General features: G+C 46.0%; 1 protein-coding gene across 1 annotated transcript in view; it reads left to right on the top strand.

Annotated features, from left to right (window-relative positions):
- Positions 1 to 22,180, top strand: part of ZFAT (zinc finger and AT-hook domain containing) — a 221,731-nt gene that overhangs the window by 163,668 nt on the left and 35,883 nt on the right. The window contains exons 12-13 of the mRNA XM_004373020.2: positions 7,116 to 7,254; positions 18,961 to 19,079. Of these exons, the coding sequence (XP_004373077.1) occupies positions 7,116 to 7,254; positions 18,961 to 19,079 (258 nt within the window). The remainder of the gene's footprint in view (positions 1 to 7,115; positions 7,255 to 18,960; positions 19,080 to 22,180) is intronic.

Below are 22,180 nucleotides of genomic sequence, written 5' to 3'. Positions count from 1 at the left end.
TATTTCTAAAATGTGAAGTTGGCTCTGTTGCTCCCCAACTTGACACCTGCTGGTGGCTCCCATCACCTGAAGTCTACTTTCTTCACATGGCACATGTAGCCCCTTGAGAACAGTTTGGGAGGCTAGAAGTGAGAATTCAGGGTGCCAGATTTAGGGGAAGGCTTTCTCTCTCTGTCGACTTTGGAGAAAGGTCCTTGTCATCAGTCTTCCCCTGGGCTAGGAGCTTCTCTGCACAGGGATCCTGAATCCAAAGGATGTGCTCTGCTCCTGGCACTACTTTCTTGGTGGTATGAGGTCCCCCTGTCTCTGCTCACTTCTCTCTTTTATATCTCAAAAGAGATTGACTTTAAACACAACCTAATCTTGTAGATTGAGTCCTGCCTCATTAACATAACTGCTGCTAATCCCACCACATTACCATCATAGAGGCAGGATTTACAACACATAGGAAAATCACGTCAGATGACAAAGTGGTGGACAGTCACACAATACTGGGAATCATGGACTATCCAAGTCGACTCAATTTTGGGTGGGGGGCACAATTCAATCCATAACACCCAGTAATGGCCTACATTTCTCCAGGCTACCATGGTGTTTCTCATTAGAAGTCATTGGTTAGATCTGGGCTGCCTTATGCCCAGGAGATCCAGCAACACCATGCCCTTCCCAGTGGGGCTCCCAAGGGACATAGATGCTCAGGAAATAATGGCGAATGGAAAACAAAATAATTTCTTTATGGTTGACTGAGCCCAGGCCCCAAATTCTAATGCAGACCAAAGGGCCAGGCAAGGAGACTCTGAAACTTTGGGTAAATTCCTTAACCATTCTGTGCCTCAGTTACCTTATCTATAAAACAGAGAAAATAATTTTACCTACCACATGGGGTTGTTGTGAGACTTCCATGAATTAATCTGTACAAAACTCTTAGAACTCTCTGGCGTATGGTAGCCATCAGTAATCGTTAGCTAGGATAGTAATAATTATTAGGTTAGAGCTCATTCCTTTGGTTAACAAATCCAGTTTAACGTTGAATAGCAGGTGTGATAAGAAGGGCCTTGTGTTGCTTTTAATTCAGTTGCTTTTTGACCATAGTGAGAACCTTTATGTTTTGTTCCAAATGAACCACACTCCTGTAGCCTCCTTACCTCTTCCTCTTAACTCTTGGCCAGATTCTGGCTTGAAAGCTTTCGATAAATAACTTCTTTTTTGAGATCTAGTGTCATTTGCTATTTGCGAGCATCTGATGTAGAAACCAAGTTTTATGGTTTAGCTTGCCTAGCTAGCATTTAATCTTTGGAGTTGACACCTATGTCCAGAGCCTCGTGTATATTCAGAGAATCACAAATCCATCTCTCATCATTGTGTTCCAGTGTTAGAGAACGGTGCTAGACTCGGGTAAACTAAAATCATACCCATTGCCGTCGAGTTGATTCTGACTCATAGCGACCCTATGGGACAGAAGAGAACTGCCCCATAGGGTTTCCAAGGCTGTAATCTTGCTGGGAGCAGGTCGCCAGGTTTTTTTTCCCCCAGAGCCACTCGTGGGTTTGAACTCCTGACCTTTCGGTTAGCAGCTGAGTGCTTAACCACTGCACCAGAGTAGGGATCAGTAGTTGTGTATTCATAACTGAAGCCTCAAGACGCGCAGCGTTAATGACGCAGTCAGACTTCACGTATGGTAGGGAGGCTGTTCGCTCCCGCCTCCTCCTCTGTCTCCTCTCCTCCGGGGGCCTCTAGAATTCCCCACTGAAACGTGGCCGTCCCTCACAGGTCAGAGCTGGTTTCACTTTAAGGGCCCAGATGTGGCTCAGTTACCACAGTTCAGGAGAGAAGATCCCAAGTGGAAGGTAGGTGATCACTGGTTTCATGTAAAAGGTAGTACTGTGTACAGGGGAGTCAAAGCAACGGCCCCCGAAGACAGGAGACAGAGAGGTTTATCTAAGTCCCCAGAGCTCTCAAGCAGTACAAGGGGCTGCTTTGGGCAGTTTTGACATCCCTACACCTATGCAGAGGCTAGGCAGGTGACAGGAGTGCCTGGGTGGTGGAAAGGGTTAATGCGCTTGGCTGCTAACTGAAAGGTTAGAGGTTCGAGTCTACCCAGAGGCACCTCGGAAGAAAGGCCTGGTGATCTACTCACAAAAACTCAGCCATTGAAAACCCTATGGAGCACAGTTCAACTCTGACACACGTGAGTTGGAATCCACTCAATGCAACTGGTTAGGTGGATGACAGACTGTCAGAGATGCGACAGAAGAAAGTCTCCTAGTGGAGGGAAGACTGGTCAAAGCCGAGGGTCCTTTCCAACCTGAAGAATTAAGGCTTTTGATCAGTATGTCAAAGACTGATTTCTCATCTGAGCTTCCCTGTATTTTTCAGCTTCCCTGTATATTTGGACCTACCTGTATGTGCCTGCCTGTGTGCTCCTGTTTTGGCAGTTTTCTCCCTCACTAGCAATTCTGCCAAAGAATTGGCATGAGAATTAAAAGGAGTTGCAACTCTCATGAGGCAGTGTATCTGCTTTGCCACAAGAAGGATGAACTTGACTCTACAGTCTGCGGTTAGGTTTGTAGGATCGGTTCTCATTTCCATCATCTCCACTTTTCCTGCCTCTTCTTCCCACTGACCACCCAGCGCCGGCAGTATTGCATTTGCACAGTTTTTCCTTTGGATGTCCGTGTAAATGCTAACATTCCAAAAACAATCATTTCATAATATTTGCCTATTTAGAGATGAAGGCACTTGGAAGTGTTTTAGCTTTTATGTTAACTTGCAAAGCATCACATATTGGAATTTCAGGCATCCTGTTCTCTGCTCAATAGCTAGATGAGAAAGGTGGACTACTTTTTGCCTTTGTTCCAGGTCCTTTTGTTTAGTTAATGCTCATGGCCACACTGCAAGGATTGTCCTTATATGGAGGACCGAATGGGGAATGTGCAATGGAGCCCAAAGCCCCTGTGCACCAGAGCAGTAGGGCCAAGTCCCTCAGGAACATTCTAGAGCAGGTTGGCTCACACGATGATCTCCCCTGTGTCCTTCCCTCCAAGAACGGCCCTCCTGGGGACAGTAGCATCTCCTTTATAGCATGGGATGGCACCTTTCTCTGCCAGAGTGACAGACGAAGAGAACAGGTGGATCTGGGCAGGTGTCGGAGGTTGACTGGACAAGACTCAGTAGTTATTTGAATAATAAGTTAAGGAAAAGTCTAGGATAGCCCTTGGGTTTCTGTCTTTGGGTGATGAGCTGATCTTGTAGAAAGATAGTGAGTCTGAATTTGTTTATTTTGAGATGCCTACAGAATGCTCTGTAGAGATACTGAGAAGGCCGTTGAAAATTCCTATCTGTGGTTCAGGAGAGGCATCACAACTGGATATATAGATCCAGCAATCAACAATGTGAAGGAGATCATTGGAACTGGGCAGAAGAACACAACGAGCCCAAAGACAGAACCTTTAAGCATTAGGCCTGGTGTCTTAGTCAGGGTTGTCCAGAGAGACAGAACCAATAAGGTGTTCATATATGTGTGTGTGTGTGTGTGTGTGTGTGTGTGTGTGTGTGTATATATATATGTATATATATATATACGTGTGTGTGGAGAGAGAGAGAGATTGAGAGAAAGCGAGAGAGAGACTGCTTTATTTTAAGGAATTGGCCCACATGATTGTGAGGGCTGGCAAATCCAAAATCTGTAGACCAAGCTGGCTGGAAACTCCAGCAGGTTGTCCATGTTATAGTCTTGACGCAGAATCCTTCTCCCTTGAGAAACCTCAGTTTTTGCTCTTAAGGCCTTCAACTGATTGGATGAGGCCCACCCCCATAATGGAGGCTAATCTGCTTTCCTTTAGGTCAGCTGATTTAAAGGTTAATCACATGTGGTGGGGCAGTGGTTAAGCGCTTGGCTGCTAACTGAAAGGTCGTTGGTTTGAACCCACCAGCCTCTCTGCGGGAGAAAACTGTGGCAGTCTACTTCTGTAAAGATTTACAGCCTTGGAGACCCTATGGGGCAGTTCTGCTCCATCCTACAGGGTCGCTGTGAGTCGGAATCCATGCTATGGCAGCGGTTTGTTTTTTGTTTTTTTAAATACCTTCAGAGCAACATCTAGACTTGTGTTTCACCAAACAACTGGGCACCATGGCCTAGCCAAGTTGACACATAAAACCAACCCTCACACCTGGGAAGGAGATCTCGCAAATAAACTGAGGAAGAAAATGCAGAGAGTGAGAAGGCAAGCTTGGTGAGAGCAGTGTCCCCGAAGCAAGGTGGCACAGTGAGGACACGGTGGCCAGCTAAAGAGCAGTGTCCCCAAGGCAAGGTGGCACAGTGAGGACACGGTGGCCAGCTAAAGAGCAGTGTCCCCGAGGCAAGGTGGCACAGTGAGGACACGGTAGCCAGCTAAAGAGCTGTGTTCCTGAGGCGAGGTGGCACAGTGAGGACGCGGCGGCCAGCTAAAGAGCAGTGTCCCCGAGGCGAGGTGGCACAGTGAGGACGCGGCGGCCAGCTAAAGAGCAGTGTCCCCGAGGCGAGGTGGCACAGTGAGGACGCGGCGGCCAGCTAAAGAGCAGTGTCCCCCAGGCGAGGTGGCACAGTGAGGGCGTGACAGCCAGCTAAAGAGCAGTGTCCCCAAAGTGAGGTGGTACAGTGAGGGCATGGCAGCCAGCTAAAGAGCAGTGTCCCCAAAGTGAGGTGGTACAGTGAGGGCATGGCAGTCAGCTAAAGAGCAGTGTCCCCGAAGTGAGGTGGTACAGTGAGGGCGTGGTGGCCAGCTAAAGACCAGTATTCCGGAGGCGAGGTGGCGCAGTGGGGATATGGCGGCCAGCTAAAGAGCAGTGTCCCCGAGGCGGGGTGGTACAGTGAGGACACGGTGGCCAGCTAAAGAGCAGTGTCCCCAAGGTGAGGTGGCACAGTGAGGGCACAGCAGCCAGCTAAAGAGCAATGTCCCCGAGGTGAGGTGGCACAGTGGGGACACGGTGGGCAGCTAAAGAGCAGTGTCCCCGAGGCGGGGTGGCACAGTGGAGACGTGGTGGCGCCGGGGAGGCATGAGGTCTGAGAAGGGAGCCTGGTTGTCCCTTCAGGGGTTGTTTGCCTGGAGGGCCACAGATGCCTGAGAAGTGAATGGAAGGTGACAGTGTGAAGGGGTAGTGGGCTTCTTTAGGAGGGCGGGGTAGGCAAGGGCCTCAGAGCATGGGGTGTGATGGAAGCGAAGGGACAGGGGAAGAGGGTGTTTCTTGTTATTTTCTTCCTTCCTTCCCTCCGTTTCTCTCTCTCTCAATGGGAAGACTTCAGCACATTTCTTGGAAGGAAGAAACCGTTGAGAGGGGCTGATTAAATACTCAAAGAAGGCAGTTCTCCTTACCCGTTGCTACACTTCATGCGCAGAGGTGCCGCTCTTGCTGGCTTTGTGCTTTTGGGTAATAGTGGTGAAGAGATGGACGAATCAGACAGTCAAGTCAGGGTGGTTTTTGAGATCTTAATAGACACAATGGTACGTTGGATCCCAGATGCACAGAAAGGGTTGTGGTAAAATTGCTAATAAAAACAATATGAAATGCCTCACTTTTTTTTAAGGTACTGTCTAATGGATTGTGACTCATAACGACCCCGTGTGACAGAGCAGAATTGCCTCATAGGGTCTCCTAGGCTGTAATCTTTATGGGAGCATATTGCCAGGTGTTTCTCCCACAGAGCGGCTGGGTGGGTTTGAACTGCCAGCCTTTCAGTTAGCAGCCTGGCACTTAACCGTGTGCCACCAGGGCTCCTTAGAAATGCCTTAGATACCAAGTTTTAGTGCTATTATTTAATTCTCACAACAACTTTGCAGGGTAGATGTTGTTATTCCCGCTTTATTGAAGAGAAAGTCAGTGCTCAGGGAAGTTTCGTGACTTGTCTGAGGCCCCACCCCTGGTGTAAGCCCGAGGTGCAGTTGAACTTGCATTGTCTAAGTGCCTGGCCCCTTCCTGATTCAGCAGACTGTCACTGCCCTGTGGGCTGCTCTGTGCTCTTCCGTTCCTGCTGGACAACACAGCTGCTTGGAGTAGCAGACGGGTCCAAGTGCAAAGGTGGGGTTCCTGCAGCACTCTGCTGTCATGATTGCACAGCACGTGGCTTAGAAGGACGCGTGGTCGTGTCCTGACCAGGAATAAGGGCATGGGATGTGACGGCGATCAGGGTGCATACCCATCACTGTGTGGTGGCCAGGTCTCCATGAGCTTCTCTGGAGACCTGAGCAGGTACCCCTCCACCCCCCACCACTCGTTATAAGTCCCCCAAAGGCAGTATCCAACTGGTAGACAAGGCTGCGTGCCTCACTCCATGTTCTTGCTCTGAAAGGGCCTGTCGGTGCTCATGCGGGGTTGCTGGAATCGATTTTACCAGGTGGATTTCTTTAGCAGTGGAGTGCCAGGTGCTGACACCCTGGGTGAGATGCTCACATGTAGACGCTGTGGAGGAAGGCACCTAGCAACAGGAGCAAGTCTGTCGGAGAATTGTAATGGGAGACACTGTTAGAGGCATTCAGTTAAGAAAAGGAAAAGTGATCCATTACTGTGTTGTTATTTTCTTCTTGAACCAAAAACCTGCTGCCATCAAGTTGATTCTGACTCAGGGCAACCTCACAGGTTTCAGAGTAGAGCTGCGCTCCATAGGGCTTTCAATGGCTGGAATCTTACAAAAGTAGATTGCCAGGCCTTTCTTCTATGGCGCCACTGGGGGGGTTCGAACCGCCAACCTTTCATTTAGTAGCCAAGAGCAAACTGTTGGCCCCACCCAGGGACCTCATTCTTCTAGAACAAGAGCTGCCAATTCTGGGGTGCACAAAAAAGAAAAGAAATGAAAGCAACCCCTCAGCAGAGGACTCCTGTCTGGGGAGCGACTGGCGCCCAGTCACTTGGTTGGTGGCTGCAGCGGCAGGACCCAGTGTTCCCGAGGTCAGCGTGTCCCTCAGAGTGCATCACGGGGTGACGGGCTGCCCATCCCGGGCGCTGGGGTTGTCAGACACTCACCAGACAGGACAAGTCGTGAAGGAAAACCTTTCGGTGGGGAGTCGTGTCTTTTCCTTCGGGGACTCAGTCTCATGTGGGGCTGGCCTTTCTCTAACTCGCCCTCCTCGTCGTCCCTGCAGCCTTTCCGCTGTGCTCACTGCCATTACTCCTGTAACATTTCCGGCTCTCTGAAGCGGCACTACAACAGGAAGCACCCCAACGAGGAGTACACCAACGTGGGCACCGGGGAGCTGGCGGCCGAAGCACTGGTTCAGCAAGGTGAGGGTCCCCCCCGCCCGCACCCCCTGCGCCCGATGCCTCCTGGCCGGCGTCCCAGGTGAAAGAGCTGCTGGCATGTGATGGTTCAGGTGTGACCTGTGAACGATGAGTGTCATTGGTTCTTCATCGTAATGATTGTGGTCCTCGTCCTCCTCCTTGTTGTTATGTATCTCCATTACTCCCTGCCTGGATAATACTATCATAGCTTTAATGAAAGTCTAAAATTAAAGAAGTAAAGACGTACCCATAGATTACAGCCCCCCCCACAACGTTCTTTGTTCAGTTTGCCTTGCTGAAAGTTCATGGTTTACCTTCTTTGCTTACCATTGTAGCGTGAACATCTTCTTTTATTTTGGAAATTGCCCTCCTGATGATGTTATTATTATTTATATTATATTATTATTATATTATTTATATTATTGTAATACGACATTGAGTGGAAGTTCCCCACTTTATTTAACCATCCTTCTGTTGTGGCACTTTCTTTCCAGATTTTTCTTTTTTCGCAATTATAAATAGTGCTATGGTAAGCATACTGAGAGGTGAGCTTCTTTGGATTATCTAAAAACATTTACTGCGTACTCAGATTACTTATTCATCCTGAAAAAGAAAAACATTTTAGAGCATTTAAACTAATGAGAATGGATGAAAATCTCTAATATTATTGAAGAATGTTTTTTTTTTTTTTGCTTTTATCAAGAATTAAGTATTCCCACTTGGGAGGGCTTAGCTCCTGTGCCGTTACCGTACAGAGAAATGCTGCTGTATTTATATCTGCACTTTGGTATTCAGCTGAAAAATGATTGCAGTATACCGTGTGCTGGCTGCTGCTTGTTCCCCAGCCCTGTGACTGTTTGAAGCAGAGACAGTTTTAGAATTCAGCCCCCAGTAAACAGAGATGAGAGACTGGAAACTCTGCTGCAGCTGGAGAGGCTCAGAGTGTTCCTGCTGGCGGTGATTGCCACAGAACGCTTCTTAATGTAAAACAAATGAATTGACTGTATCCTTCAGCACATTCAGTGACAGGGATGATGTGCAGAAATAGATGCGCAGCATAAAAAGCTCAGGATAATTTTAAAGCCATCCACCCGGGGTAGGGAAGCGTGTGTGCCTTGTGGCTTCTTTCCTGGCGGTTTGAGGAGCTAGAGAGCAGGATGGTGCCGTGGAGAGGGCTCTGGCTTGAACGTGCTTTCTTCCGTAGCTGTGCCCACTTGGGCAAGCCACCTAACCTAACCACCTCTCTGCCTTAGGCCCTCACCTGCACAGCGGTGTTCACAGCAGCCACCGCACGCGACGGTTGAGAGGATTAGGCCAGAGAGACCAAGCATCCGGCATTCAATAAATTTTTACTCCTTTTTTTTCCTGAAAAAATCTGAGACTCCTGTACCCATTGCATTATTCTGGATGACTTCCCTGTCCCAAAATCACAGAAGAATGCATAGATTTGCTTAGATGCCCAGTAAATAGCTGGAGTGGAGGGCTACAGAGGCCTGGTAACAGCCTTCACACTCTTGGGCCGGGTTGGCAGGAAATAGCCGTTTACTGTGGCTGTTGGACCAGCGCTGGGGATCTGATGGATGATACTGTCGCTGCTCTGTTGCTTCCAGACTTTCATCATGGCCTTGCAAACAATGTGCTGGGGTTGAACTGTTTCATGCCCTTAGCTTTCACCTAACTTCCTAAGACTGTCTATCATCAGCCGGCATTTCCTGACCAGGTCTTGGTTTTACTTTTTAATCCGTAATCTTCGCAAAGGGTATTCTTGGTCGTCTTCTTTCAGACATACGTATCCAAAACCCACCCATTGCCACCAAGTCGATCCCAACCCATAGTGACCCTACAGGACAGAGTAGAACTGCCCCCCACCTAGGGTCTCCAAGGCTGTAATCTTTATGGAAGCAGACTGCCACATCTTTGTTCTGTGGAATGGCTGTTGGGTTTGAACTGTTGACTTTTGGTTAGCAGCTGAGCGCTTAACCACTGCACCACCAGGGCTCCTTAGACATATATAAAAAACCAACCTCACTGCCGTCTAGTTGATTTCCACTCATGTATATATTTATTTGGATATCCCCCCTTCAAAGAGACAGCTTTTATGGCATTGGCTCTTAAGGGACCTTGTGCCGCTGTGGCTGGCAGGGGCACAGTGTCTAGGATCAGAGAGCTGGTTGCGTATAAACACAGTTTAGTGATCTCAGAAGTACAAAGCCCATGCTGTTCTCATGCCTCGAAGAGGGAAGGAGAACGGAGGGAGAGAATGAGACCAGATTAAATTACTGGGTTGGAAATGCTGAACTCTTTGGTGCCACTGGAATTTTTCATTTTCTTTTGATTAATTTCAAACAATTTTCCCCACCTCCATTTGATTTCTTTTCCCCCCTCTACTCACTCCCAAAAAAGGTCTTCATGGGGTTTTATAATTCCTTGTTTTGCTGTTGAGGGATAGGTATTAAAGTAAGGCCGTAATAATAAAAAAATCATGAAAAATGTTGTTCTCCTAAAATGATACTACACTATCCTTAAACCAAGTGCAGAGTTTAAACACGATCAACCCTGTTCACACAGAGAGTGTCCTACTGTGACGTACGCAGAGCCGTCCATTGCTGGGGCAGATTCTCTTGTTCATGGTGCCACAGGGGATTCTGAGACGGGTGTCAGTGGACAGCAGCTAGAGGAGGTAGGGAAGGCAGCCCAGCAGGAGCTGAGATTTTCCCAGATTGGACATGTCTGTTCTTTGTGGGTTCCTGAAAGAAGTTACCACGGCATTTACCGTGGAGTTTGAATTATTTTCAGTGGGTTCCAGAAGCTTGCTGGGAATGGTGGCTGCTCAGGCTTACCCAGTGGTATGCTGTAAACATCTAACAACTGGCTTTCGGTGGGGATGAGATGCGGGCTCTGATTTAGAGCGTCTTCTAATTTCTGTGGTGTAAATATTCCCATCATGGCCAATTTTAAGCTACAGACGCCACATCACTGCCCGTGGAGTTGGGAAGGCACGTGCACAGACAGTTCGCGAGCTCTTACAGCTGGCTTCAGCACACTCTGGCCCTGTGGGCACGTGGGAACACCACCTGGTCCCTGTCAGCCAAGCCCCTTCAGGAAGCTCCCACTCCCTCAGGATTCTGGTCCCTTTCAGCAACTAGAGTTATACTGAGCACTGTGTATGTGTTTCACTGCCTGTTTATATTTTTTGTACGTCTGATCATTTGGGGGCAGATTGGTCGGATGACCTCTTGTTTATTCCTCTTTGCTCATCACTTGTTCATTAATTTGGATTCAAGTCCGTCTCCCACAAGAGTGCACATTTTCATGTTTAAGGAAGGCAGACTGTGTTGCTGCCGTGTACCTGCCCCTTTCCTCCCTTTAAAATATGCCCCATTAAGCTAGCTTCAGATCTGGCTCAGTAAATCTCAGGTTGTGAGGGCCAGAAGGTGCTTCGATGCTAAGCTTTTCCAGTTATTAGCTTCTTCCTGCAGCTCATAGCGGGATAAAGGTGGGGCTTAGGGGACTGGTCATTTTCCAGTGGCCACAAGACACTCCCTCAAGTCACTCAAGGTTTTTGAAATGAGCACAGGGGTGGGAGTCAGATGAACCTGGGCTTGGGTCTCTGATCACTGCTGCCCTTGGGCCAGTTATGTAACTTCTCTGAACCTCAGTTTGTACGCCTTCAAGGAGCAGGACTCCTGTGTACTCACAGTGGTTGCAAACATTAGGTATTATTCACTGAGATTCCCAGACAGTGCCTGACATGTGGTAAGTATGCTTGATAAATGGTTCAAACTTAGTACAGTAAAACCTTCCAAAGCTGGAAACTGCGTAAGGCGGAAACCTGTCAGAGAAGGAAAACTCAGACATTTCCCAGTAAAACAAGTGATCGAATGGTGGTGAGGCTGCTCCCTGTCAAAGACGGAAAACCTGCAAGACCCGGAAAGACAAGGCAGCCCCGCTGGGTTCCGGCTTTCACAGGTTTCACTGTATTATGTTTGCTAACGTGACCCCTCTTTCAGTACGTATCTCTCAAGCTCCTACAGTGTACCCAGCACTGGAGGATGGTGTCGGACAAGGCGATTCCATGGGAGCACATTATTATTACCGCTGAGGGTGGACGAAGGCCGGGCAGCCCTCCCCAGCCTCTGTGTTCTGACCCTGTAGCAGGAGAACCCCGTATTCCTTTCACCGGCACCCTCGTTGCTCACAGGAGGAGAATTAATTGGTTCTCCCATGGAGCTAACCTTTCTCAGACGCCCCCAATTTGAGAGGGTCCCTGGTGCGGGGGTAGGTAGGGTACTGGAGATCAGAGAAACTATGCAAGGAGGAGGGTCAAGGAAGAGGCTGAGTTTTTGGCACCTGCTAAAACCTTTGATATGTTATTTTGAGCTACTGTATCAGAATGTAAATACATGTACGTGTACCTTGGTGTTTATATCTTAATTTTACACACTAGATTCAGGGAACGTTAGTATCACAGAAAATCCAGTAACTGTCAGGTAACACAGCAGTCAGTTATTTGATCTGGGGACATTTTAATTTTGAAACTGTTTTTATTAGGGCCCAGATTCAATAAATTATTGGTAGATGTTTCCCCGAAGGAAGTGTTATGTCACTGATTGGTTGTTTGATGTGTTAATTTATTCCTCATAATCATCCCTGAGAGTGGCATCGTCATTACTGTTTTAAGATGAAGAAATGAAATGAAGACAGGGTCACAAAGCGAGATCACAGAGCTACTAAGTAGCCAAGCCAAACCCAACCTCCTGATTTGAGGCCGACGCCTTGCCCCTCACATGTCTGACGTCCCCTGTTCCTGCTTGGTTCTGAAGTGTGTGCTTGTTCAGGAGGAGGGCCGAGGAGAGGCAGGAAGAGGGCTAGCCCTATTCTAGGATACTTACTGGGTCACGTTGGCTGTGGCTGCATGATCACACATGGAAAGGTCACACATGGGGTGCTGCTTGTTGTTGGGTGCCATTGAGTTGATTCTGACTCGTAATGACCTCATGTGACAGAGTAGAACTGCCCATAGGATTTTCTTGACTATAATTGTATTTTACAGTAGTAGCAAGTGGAATTTGCCCATAGGGTTTTCCTTGGCTTCTCTGTGGAAGCAGATAGCCAGATCTTTCTCACGAGGGGCTGCTGAGTGGATTTGAACCGCCAACCTTTTTGTTAACAGCTGAGCACTTAGCTGTTGCACCACCAGGGCTGCTTAGTCTCTTATTTCTTTGCCCCCAGGGCTAGTTGGTAGGCTTATCCCAGGCCGTCTCTGGGACCTGTGTCCATTTCATGCTCTTCCCAGTGGTTGGCCAGCAGGTACTCAGATCCCAGGATTCTGTGTGGGGGGAGCAGGGAGAGTGGTGACAATCTTGCTTAAGCTCAGTTTACCAAATGTTCCCCATTAGCCGGGACATCAGCTGGCTGATAGTAAAATGCACTTTTTTCTTCTCTCCTGTGTTTTTCCTTGAGGCACGCTGGTGGTACAGTGGCTAAGCACTTGGCTGTTAACCGAAAGGTTGGTGGTTCAAACCTGCCGGGTGCTCTCTGGGAAAAAGATGTGGCCGTCTGCTTCTGTAAAGATTCACAGCCTTGGAAACCCTGTGGGGCAGTTCTACTCTGTCCTGTAGAGGTGCTATGAGTCAGAATCAACTTGATGGCAACGGGTTTGGTTTGTATTTTCCCTTATACTGTTTTCCTTGGGACCCTGTGCAGAGGAGGGCTGGGGTTTGAGGCAGGACCCAGATATCCCTGGGTTGAGTGCCCAGTAGGAACCCTCTGCCGTGGGGCTTGCACGTGTCTCCCATGTGATGAGACCCCTTTAATGCATTTCCTGGTACCCAAGTGGGGCTCAGGCTGGGCTCTAGGGCAGACACTGACTTAAGAGTCAGCAAGGGAAATGAGTATGTCAGCGCAGTCAGACTCCATCTTCCGCTTGTTAATATTATAAAATAGGATTACTCTGCAGCTCCTGTCCTTTGATCACTAAGCTGCTTTTGGTCCAGTTAACCCTTTAGTGCTGTATTAGTTTCCTGTGGCTGCTGTAACAAATGACCACAAATGTAGTGGCTTAAAACAGTACAGATTCATTGACTTAAACAATTCTGGAGGCCAGATGTAAGAAATGGGTCTCAGCAGGCTAAGATAAAGGTTTCTGCAGGCCTGCACGTCTTCCTAGAGGCTCTAGGGAAAAATCTGTTTTTTTGCATTTTCCAGCTTCTGGAGGTTGCCTGCATTCCTTGGCTCGTGGTCCCTTCCGCCATCTTTAAAGCCAGCAATGACTTGTTGAGTCTTCTCCCATGGCATCGCTATGAGCTGTCCTCCTGCCTCCCTCTTCCCCTCATCAGGACCTTTGTGGTTACACTGAGCCCACCTGACAGCCCAGGCTCCTCTCCCATCTCAAGGTCTTTAACTTCATTGTACTTGCAAAGCCCCTTTGCCACATAAGGAGACATATGCCCAGGTTCTGGGATTGGGCCTGGGCATCTTGGGGGTCACTGTTGTGCCTCCCACAGTTCATTTTTCAATGTTACGGGCTTTAGCATTTTCTCCTTAGTAGAAAACTGAGACCCAAGAGTTTAAGGAAGTGGTGGGTCACGTGAGCAAGTACCAGGCTCAGGTCTTCTGACAGCCCTAATCCAGCGCTCTGTGCCATCTTGGAGTTACGTTACTGAAAGTGGAATTGAATTTTCACTATCATCAGCCACCACAAAGGAGTGCAAATACTTTAATGTCTGGAATGTATTACATTCCAAAAAAATACAAAGGGTGCTGCAATTGATTTTTGAAATGGCTCCTAAAATTCAATACTTTCTGCCTGGTTAATCAGTCCATGTGAGGAGATCAGGATTCGAGGGTTTCCATTTCATTAGTGGTTTTTATGGGGTGTACTTAATATCAGTGCTGAAAGTAAATTCACCAACTCTTCCACTGACCTTTACTGTGCACTTCCTACGAATTTAATCAGTTGAAACAAATTAATTTCTCTCAGCTTTGATGTCAGTTAACTGGCACAGTTATACATTTCCATCTAGAGGACATAGTTCCGTTTGTTGTTCTTTAATTAAAGTCACCATGGCAATGGGTGAAGTTTTAATTAATGTGAGGGCATTGTCATATTAATTTTAATTTAAACATAATATAAGGAAGTTTTCCCTCCCTAATTAGTTTCCATTAAAGAGCCCCCTAGAAGGAATCTTTACTTCCATTTCTTAAAGCCTAAGCTTAACTTTAGGTAGTTTGCTTTCGCTTCTGAAGCATGTTCAGTTTCTGTGGGAGAAACAGTATCCACTTAACCAAAAGAAAAGGCAGGCGGGTTCTGCCATCCCGTGGGGGGTTTTAAAAAGATGACCATAGGAAAATACATCATTTTTGATGATTGATAATAATAACAACCCCCCCCCAAAAAAAAAAAAAAAAACCTGTTGCTGTCAAGTCGATTCTGATTCATAGCAACCCTATAGGACTGAGAAGAACTGCCCCATAGGGTTTCCAAGGAGTGCCTGGTGGATTTGAACTGCTGACCTTTTGGTTAGCAGCTGAGCTCTTAACCACTGCACAAAGGAGGCCAAAAATTAAGTTTATTCTCTGGGCAAGAAAGAACAAGCACATTTTATGTTGCCTAAAAAAAAAAAAAAAGTACAGTGTGTGTTTCAGAAAATCCATTTAAGCTGCCTTTCCTATAGAATCTTCTGGAACTTAAAAATATGTCATTGCTAGCCTTTCTCCTGACAGCAGGAGCCTAGCCGACTCAGTCCTTCTGTCTCTGTAGGACTCGCTGTGCCCTCCCAGGGCCGGGAGCTGGACAGCAGTGAGCTGGAGTCCTAGAGGATACACCATTGGCTATCTGCTTTGGCTTCCATTTCTGCTAATGACTGAAGAGTCACTTGCCACCGCAGCTAATAGACAAGAAACCCCAATTACACAAGAGAGCTCTGTATAGATTCCACTGACATGGAATTGATTGAGGAGATCGAGCACATCATAACTGCATCAGGAAGATATTTAAATTGTACTATGCATTCCCGTGAGATTTATCTGATTCTTATGTAATTTGTCAAGACAATTGGGGACATCAGAACACAATTCCTCCACTCCCTCCTTAGTGCCCCGATAAGCAGTAATAACCATGGCAGGCTGGGATACAATCAGTGTTCAGCTCAGCTCTTTTCCTGCCTAAATAGAAGCATCTTAGTAATTTGTTCAGGGCAAGTGTGTGTTGGAAGAAAGGGAAGTTTTGGGCCATTAGGGGTATAGAAGAGACTGAGTATCTGTGAGGCCGTGGGACTCGAGACAGAACCAGTAGTCTACCCATCAGTTTGAGTCAGAGGGAGGCTTGTCAGAAGAATCAGGAATGGGAGGTGTCACGGAAGCCGGGGAAGACTAGATTGTGGCTGGAGAATGTGGTCAACATTGTCATAGAATGCACAAAATTCACTCTGGACAAGAGCGGAGCCTAGGGTTTAAGGGTGTACATTCTGGAGTTAGAGAGACTTGGGTTCAGTTTTAGGTTTTGCATTGTGGCCCCAGAAACAGTATTTTACCATCCTGAGCCTCTGTAAAAAACAAGATAGTCATGCCTGTATCACTGGGCTATGGTAAAGATAGATGATTTCACGTATGAGGTGTCTGACATGTGATAACTGCCCAAGAAATGAAAGATGTATTTTGTTGTCTTTACACCTTCTCCTCATTTATTGACTATCTCGTTATCTGACATTTTACATTTACAACAATAGTAAAAAGTCTACTACCCGACTATTTTGTCCATTAACGTCGTATGTCTGGCAGTAACGAACGCTGAGGTGCGAGGTGACAGTAACGCTGGCTGTGATGGTTAAGGTTATGAGTCAGCTTGGCTGGGCCATGATTCTTAGTGATTGGGCAGTTACGTAATGATGTAATTCAGCAGTTATGTAATGATGTAGTCATCCTGCATTTGGTGATCTGATGTGGTCATCCTCCATTTTCACATCATGCCAGTTTCGCATAATGACCTGGTCTTTGGAACCTAACCATGTTGATAAGTGAGGAGGGGGTGTATTGTTATTGGTGGTGATGGTGCTGGTAGTATTAATAGTGAAATAACAAGTGGAAGTATTCACTGGATTAACCCATGAGGAAGTTAGTTGATGATCTTGTCATCTGCAATGCCAGGAGAGAATTGGGGGGCAGAAAGTAGATTGCTATGGTCTAAGGCAAAACTTTTCATTCTGGCACTACTGACACTTGGGGTCAGATAATTCTCTGTTTTATTGGGGGGGGGGAGTGTCCTGTGCATCATAGGGTGTTTAACAGTACCCTGGCCTCTACCCACTAGATGCCAGTTGCATTGATTCTAGGCTATGGATTTGCCATCTGGATTTGAGAGAAAGAGAAAGTGGATAAGGGCTTTGAAGGTTTTATTTATAAAAGTTTGAAGGTTTGAGCTGTGGTGTATAGGCTGTTTAGAGAGGGAAGGAGAGATAGGAGGGGCTGGTGGATTGGGAGAAAATGGACCAGGGCACGAACTGGAGGTCCCCAAGAAATCAAAACATGATTGTAGTGAAAGTGAGAGCATCTGGCAGACTGTCATCAGAGCGAGGTGTTTGGGTCAGCCCCATGCGTGGTGCTTAAGGAGCCCTGGTGGTGCAATGGTTAAGTGCTCGGCTGCTAACCGAAAGGTCAGCGGTTTGAACCCACCAGCTGCTCCACAGGAGAAAAGACCTGGCAATCTGCTGTCATAAAGATTACAGTCCAGGAAACCCTAGGAAACCCTATGGAGTAGTTCTACTCTGTCCTATAGGGCCACTGTGAGTCGGAATCAACTGGACGGCACCCAACAACAACAAACCCAGAAAAAATCAAACTTGTTGCCCTCGAGTCAATTCCGACTCATAGAGACCCTATGTCACAGAGTAGAACTTCCCCATAGGGTTTCTAAGGCTGCAGTCTTTCTGGGAGCAGACTTTCTCCCACGCAGCAGCACCGCAGTGCTAAATAACTGCACAAATGAGTAAGATTTTCACAAATAGTGAAGTAGTAGGGAAGGCTCTTGAGGTAGAAGAGGGCAAAGCACTGTGAGGTTATGGCATTAACTAAAGTTAACTAACATTGTAGTCAGAATATTATTCAATTACCAGCAATCATAAGGAGCCTTGGTGGCACAGTGGTTAAAGCACTCATCTGCTAACTGGAAGGTCAGCAGTTCAAACTCACCAGCTGCTCTGCGGGAGAAAGATGTGGCAGTCTGGTTCTGTAAAGATTTACAGCCTTGGAAACCCTATGCGGCAGTTCTACTCTGTCTTATAGGGTCACTATGAGTCAGAATAGACTCAACGGCAATGGGTATTTTGGGTACCAGTGATCAAAGATGTCACAGGACCAGGCAGTGTTTTGTTCTGTTGTACGTCGGGCGGGTTGCCATGAGTGGGGGCTGACTCAGCGGCAAATGACCCCAACACCAACATCAAAGAGTTTGAGCAGAGAGGGTCTGGGTGTGACGGGTGTGGCACTGTGAGTGGAGGAACAAAACCAGGAAACGCTCTCACTCTCTGATGGAAGCGGCACTGCTGCCCCCGTGCCTGGCCTCCTCCTTACCTGGATGTGGATTTAGCGGCCAGCCAGGGCTTAATTAAGGATGGGCGTTGGGAGGAGCGTACCGTCTGTGATGAGGCTAACGTAGGCAATTGTGTCACCCATGGGTTCTGAGACCCAGGGTGTGACGGAAGGATTGGCACAGAAAGGGAGGCTGCGGGGTCATGGTAGAGAAAAAACAGCACAGAATAGGGGGCAGGGGAGAGTGGATGGGGGGCTCCAGGAGTTTGCAGCGTGGAGGGTGACCTGCCAGAATTGCAGAGCCTCAAAGTTCCAGACAGTCATGTTGATAGGGACTCTGGTGAGGGTGCTCCTGTCCCAGGCCTGGGTCGCCTCGTCAGTGGGGCTGACTCGGGCCGGTGCCAGGTCGGTGGCTCTGGGGGCCTGACAGCAGGACAAGAATTAGCTTCCTGAGGCTGGCGTTTGCTTCTAGGGCACAACCTGTTCAAGTGATTTTTATTCAGTCCCTAATTGGTATAATTTTAGAAAGATAATCTTTTGTGTGAATCTCCAATTTTTTAATTTTAACCTATAGTTTTACCTTCTCTTAATTAAAGAATCCAGACACTTCTGAAAACATGTGCAAAATCGAACCAGTTCAATAAATAGTGACATTTCAGGATATAGGCAGCTTTCTAAGTTGTTCTTTGCTGGGAAATTTTGTGGGGGTGGGGGGTTATACTAGTGATTTTGTTTCTAATGTGCAAGAGCCCGAGACTCTTGTTCTCAGTCTTAAGTGTTTTGGGGACAAAGGAGATTGAGAAAAGCAGCCATTGTCCTTCAGTATTTTTTTAAATTAATTATTTGTTATTTACAAAGGGAAAAATGGAAGAATGATTCAAGCCATTTATCTACCCAGCTAAGGGAATTATCTTACTCATTTTCTTTCTCTCTGGCACTTAAAATATCAAGCACATATTAGACTCTCTGCAAATGGTTATTCAATAAAGAAAAACAAAAAACTGCACTGAAAAACATACATGCTGTTGTTCGTCTGTTTAAGTGATAAGGTGGTAAGCTTTAGTCGAATGTAAGTGCTGGAGACAAAAGCGTGCATTTCCTACATTTGGGGCACCTGGGTGGAAGGAGGAACCTTGGTTTCTGTGTGCTCATGAATGTGTCTTTTTGCCTGTGTGTTTTCAGGTGGTTTGAAGTGTCCCGTTTGCAGCTTTGTGTATGGCACCAAATGGGAGTTCAACAGGCACTTGAAGAACAAACACGGGCTGAAGCTGGTGGAAAATGAAGGAGACCCCAAGTGGGAGGTAACTTTTTTAAAGTGTGGTATTGATCTGGAGCCAAACAAGTTATTTATAAAGTTTACTTGGAAGAATAAGCACGAATAGCTAGGAAAACCTTGAAAAATGGCAGTGGGAGGACAGTCCTGCCAAGTATTAAAACATATCATGAAACCTCTATAACCAAAACAGTGTGGTAAGGGTGCACAAATGCACAGACAGTCTAATGGAACAGAATAGAAGTTGCAGAATCAACCAAATCAAGTATGGAAATTTAGTGTATGATAAAGAAGACCTCTTAACTTGGTGGGAAAAAGATGGACTTTTTTTTATAAGTGATGTAAGATAGTTCAATAACCTTATGGAAAAAGATAAAATCAGATCTGTTTTTCATGATTTTTATGACATAAATTTCAAGAGTCAGAGATTTAAATGCAAAAACAGTGATGTCTTATTAATGCTAGAAGAAGACAGGAGTGGATTCATCTACAAACTGAGACTGTGGAAAAATTTCCAAAGTATAATTCAAAAATCCAGATTCTATAAGGGAAAATACTGAAAAAAAAATTGACTGCATGAACAATTTTTAAACATTTTATGGAAAAAAATAAAACACACACGAAGTAAAAAGACCAACGGCAAAAAGCGTTTGCGGTCATATAGAAAAAGGATTAATATTTTTGTGGTATAAAAGGCCTCTAAAAATAGTGATGAAAGAGATCAACAACCAAATAGAAAGATGGGCAAGAAATAAGAAAAGTTCATAGCACAAGAAATGCAAATCACCTCAAATAGGTGAAAACATTATCAACCTCATATGTAATAAAAGCAGTGTTAATTAAAACTAGACTGAGGTGGACTCTCTCACCTGTTAGGTTGGCAGGAATCCAGAAGTTGAATGTCATCTCTACTGGGAAGTCTATGGGGGTGTCTTAGTCATCTAGTGCTGCTACAACAGAAACACCACAAGTGGATAGCTTTAATAAAGAGAAATTTATTTCTTCACAGTAAAGTAGGCTAAAAGTACAAATTCAGGGCATCAGCTCCAGGGGAAGGCTTTCTGTCTCCGTTGGCCTTCTCATCAATGTTCCCCTGGAGTAGGAGCTGCTCTGCGCAGCGACCCCGGTTCCAAAGGACACGCTCTGCTCCTGGCACTGCTTTCTTGGTGGTATGAGGTCCCCCAGTCTCTCTGCTCGCTTCTCTCTTTTATATCTCAAGAGATTGCTGCAGGACACGATCCAATCTTGTAGATTGAGTCCTGCTTTACTAACACAACTGCCACCCATCCTCCCTCATTAACATCATTGAGGCAGGATTTACATCATATAGGAAAATCACACAATACCGGGAATCATGGCCCAGCCAAATTGATACACACGTGTTTTGGGGGACATAATTCAATCCATGACGGGGGAATACACACTCTCATACATTGCTGATGGGAATGCAAATAGTACCACCCCTCTGGAGGAGAATTTAGCAATATCTAGCAAATTTTCAAATGCATTTCTTTACCCACTAACTAAACAACCCTTAGGAAACGATCCCAAAGTTACACTGGCAAAAATAAGAAAAAGTATCTGCACAAGGCTGCCTATTGCAGCACGTGGCTGGAAACAAGCTAATATCCATCCACAGGAGATTGGATGAGTACATTAGGATGCATACACAGTAGAGAATCACACAGCTGTAAAAGGGGGCAAAGGACAGCCCTGTGTAATTCTAGGGAGTGGTCTCCAGGGTATACTGTTAAGTAAAAAAAGTGAGGTGAAGAAAAGTGTTTGTTGTTTATATTAAAATAAGTGGGAGGATAAATAAAAAACTTAAAAAGGAGCGTGTGTGGCAAATGACTCTAACCATGTTTCAGATGAATGACAGTCACACTGAAGGGGGCAGGAGAGAAAGGAGCTGACTTAAGTAATTTTGGAAAACAGTGTTTTCACTGAATACTCTAAGGCTAAAGAAAAAAAGTGTACATAAGTACGGTAATTATCATAGTAAATGTGTTTCTTACAGTAGTATAGGTTAACAATTCTGGAACTACTTCATGTGTATGCTAGGATCAAAGAAGTAACTAAATATATTGTAGATAATGAGAACCAGGTTTTTCATTGTTAGAGAAAGAAGTTACAAATAAGGAAAGAGGGACAGCTAGAATGAACCTTGTAGTGCTGAATTGGAGTCATTTTTTTAAAAAAATATATGAAGTCAGTTTTTAATATATGTGTACATACAGATAGATGCAGAAATGATTATAGATATATGTGTATGCGTGGGATAGTTAGATATATGTGTATACATGGATTAGTATACCTGCATATATTTCCCTAGCCCTTTGTACTAAGAGAGCCTAGAAACAGTGACACCCTGGTAGCAGTGAGTACACCTAGTGCCCAGATCTTGGTTTCTAATAGCATTGTCCAATAAAAGGAACGAGAGTCCCTTGGAAAAGTGATTGATTCCAGGACTGAAGCAGAGAAAATACATGATGAGCCTGGAGCATCTTCTGGTCCTGTTGTTGTTGTTAGGTGCCATCGAATCAGTTCAACTCATAGTGACCCCATGTACAACAGAATGAAACACTGCCTGGTCCTGTGCCATCCACATAATCATTGTTAAGCTTGAGCCCATTGTTGCAGTCATTGTGTCAATCCATCTTTTTGAGGGTCTTCCTCTTTTTCGATGACCCTCTACTTTACCAAGCATGATGTCCTTCTCCAGGGACTGATCCCTCCCGGTAACATGTCCAAAGTATGTGAGACATAGTCTCACCATGCTTGCTTCTAAGGAGCATTCTGGTTGTTCTTCCAAAACAGATTTGTTTGTTCTTTTGGCAGTCCGTAGTATACTCAGTATTCTTCATCAACACTACAATTCAAAGGCATCAATTCTTCTTCTGTCTTCCTTATTCATTGCCCAGCTTTCGCGTGTATATGACGTGACTGAGAACACCATGGTTTGGGTCAGGTGCACCTTAGTCCTCAGGGTGACATCTTTGTTTTCCAGCACTTTAAAGAGGTCATTTGCAGCAGATTGGCCCAATCTGATGCAACATTTGATTTCTTGACTGCTGCTTCTGTGGGTGTTGATTATGGATCCAAGTAAAATGAAATCCTTGACAACTTCAA

This window comes from Trichechus manatus, unplaced genomic scaffold, assembly GCF_000243295.1.
Source record: "Trichechus manatus latirostris isolate Lorelei unplaced genomic scaffold, TriManLat1.0 scaffold00022, whole genome shotgun sequence".
Taxonomy (NCBI): Eukaryota; Metazoa; Chordata; class Mammalia; order Sirenia; family Trichechidae; genus Trichechus; species Trichechus manatus.
This window is presented reverse-complemented; position numbering and strand designations above follow the sequence as displayed.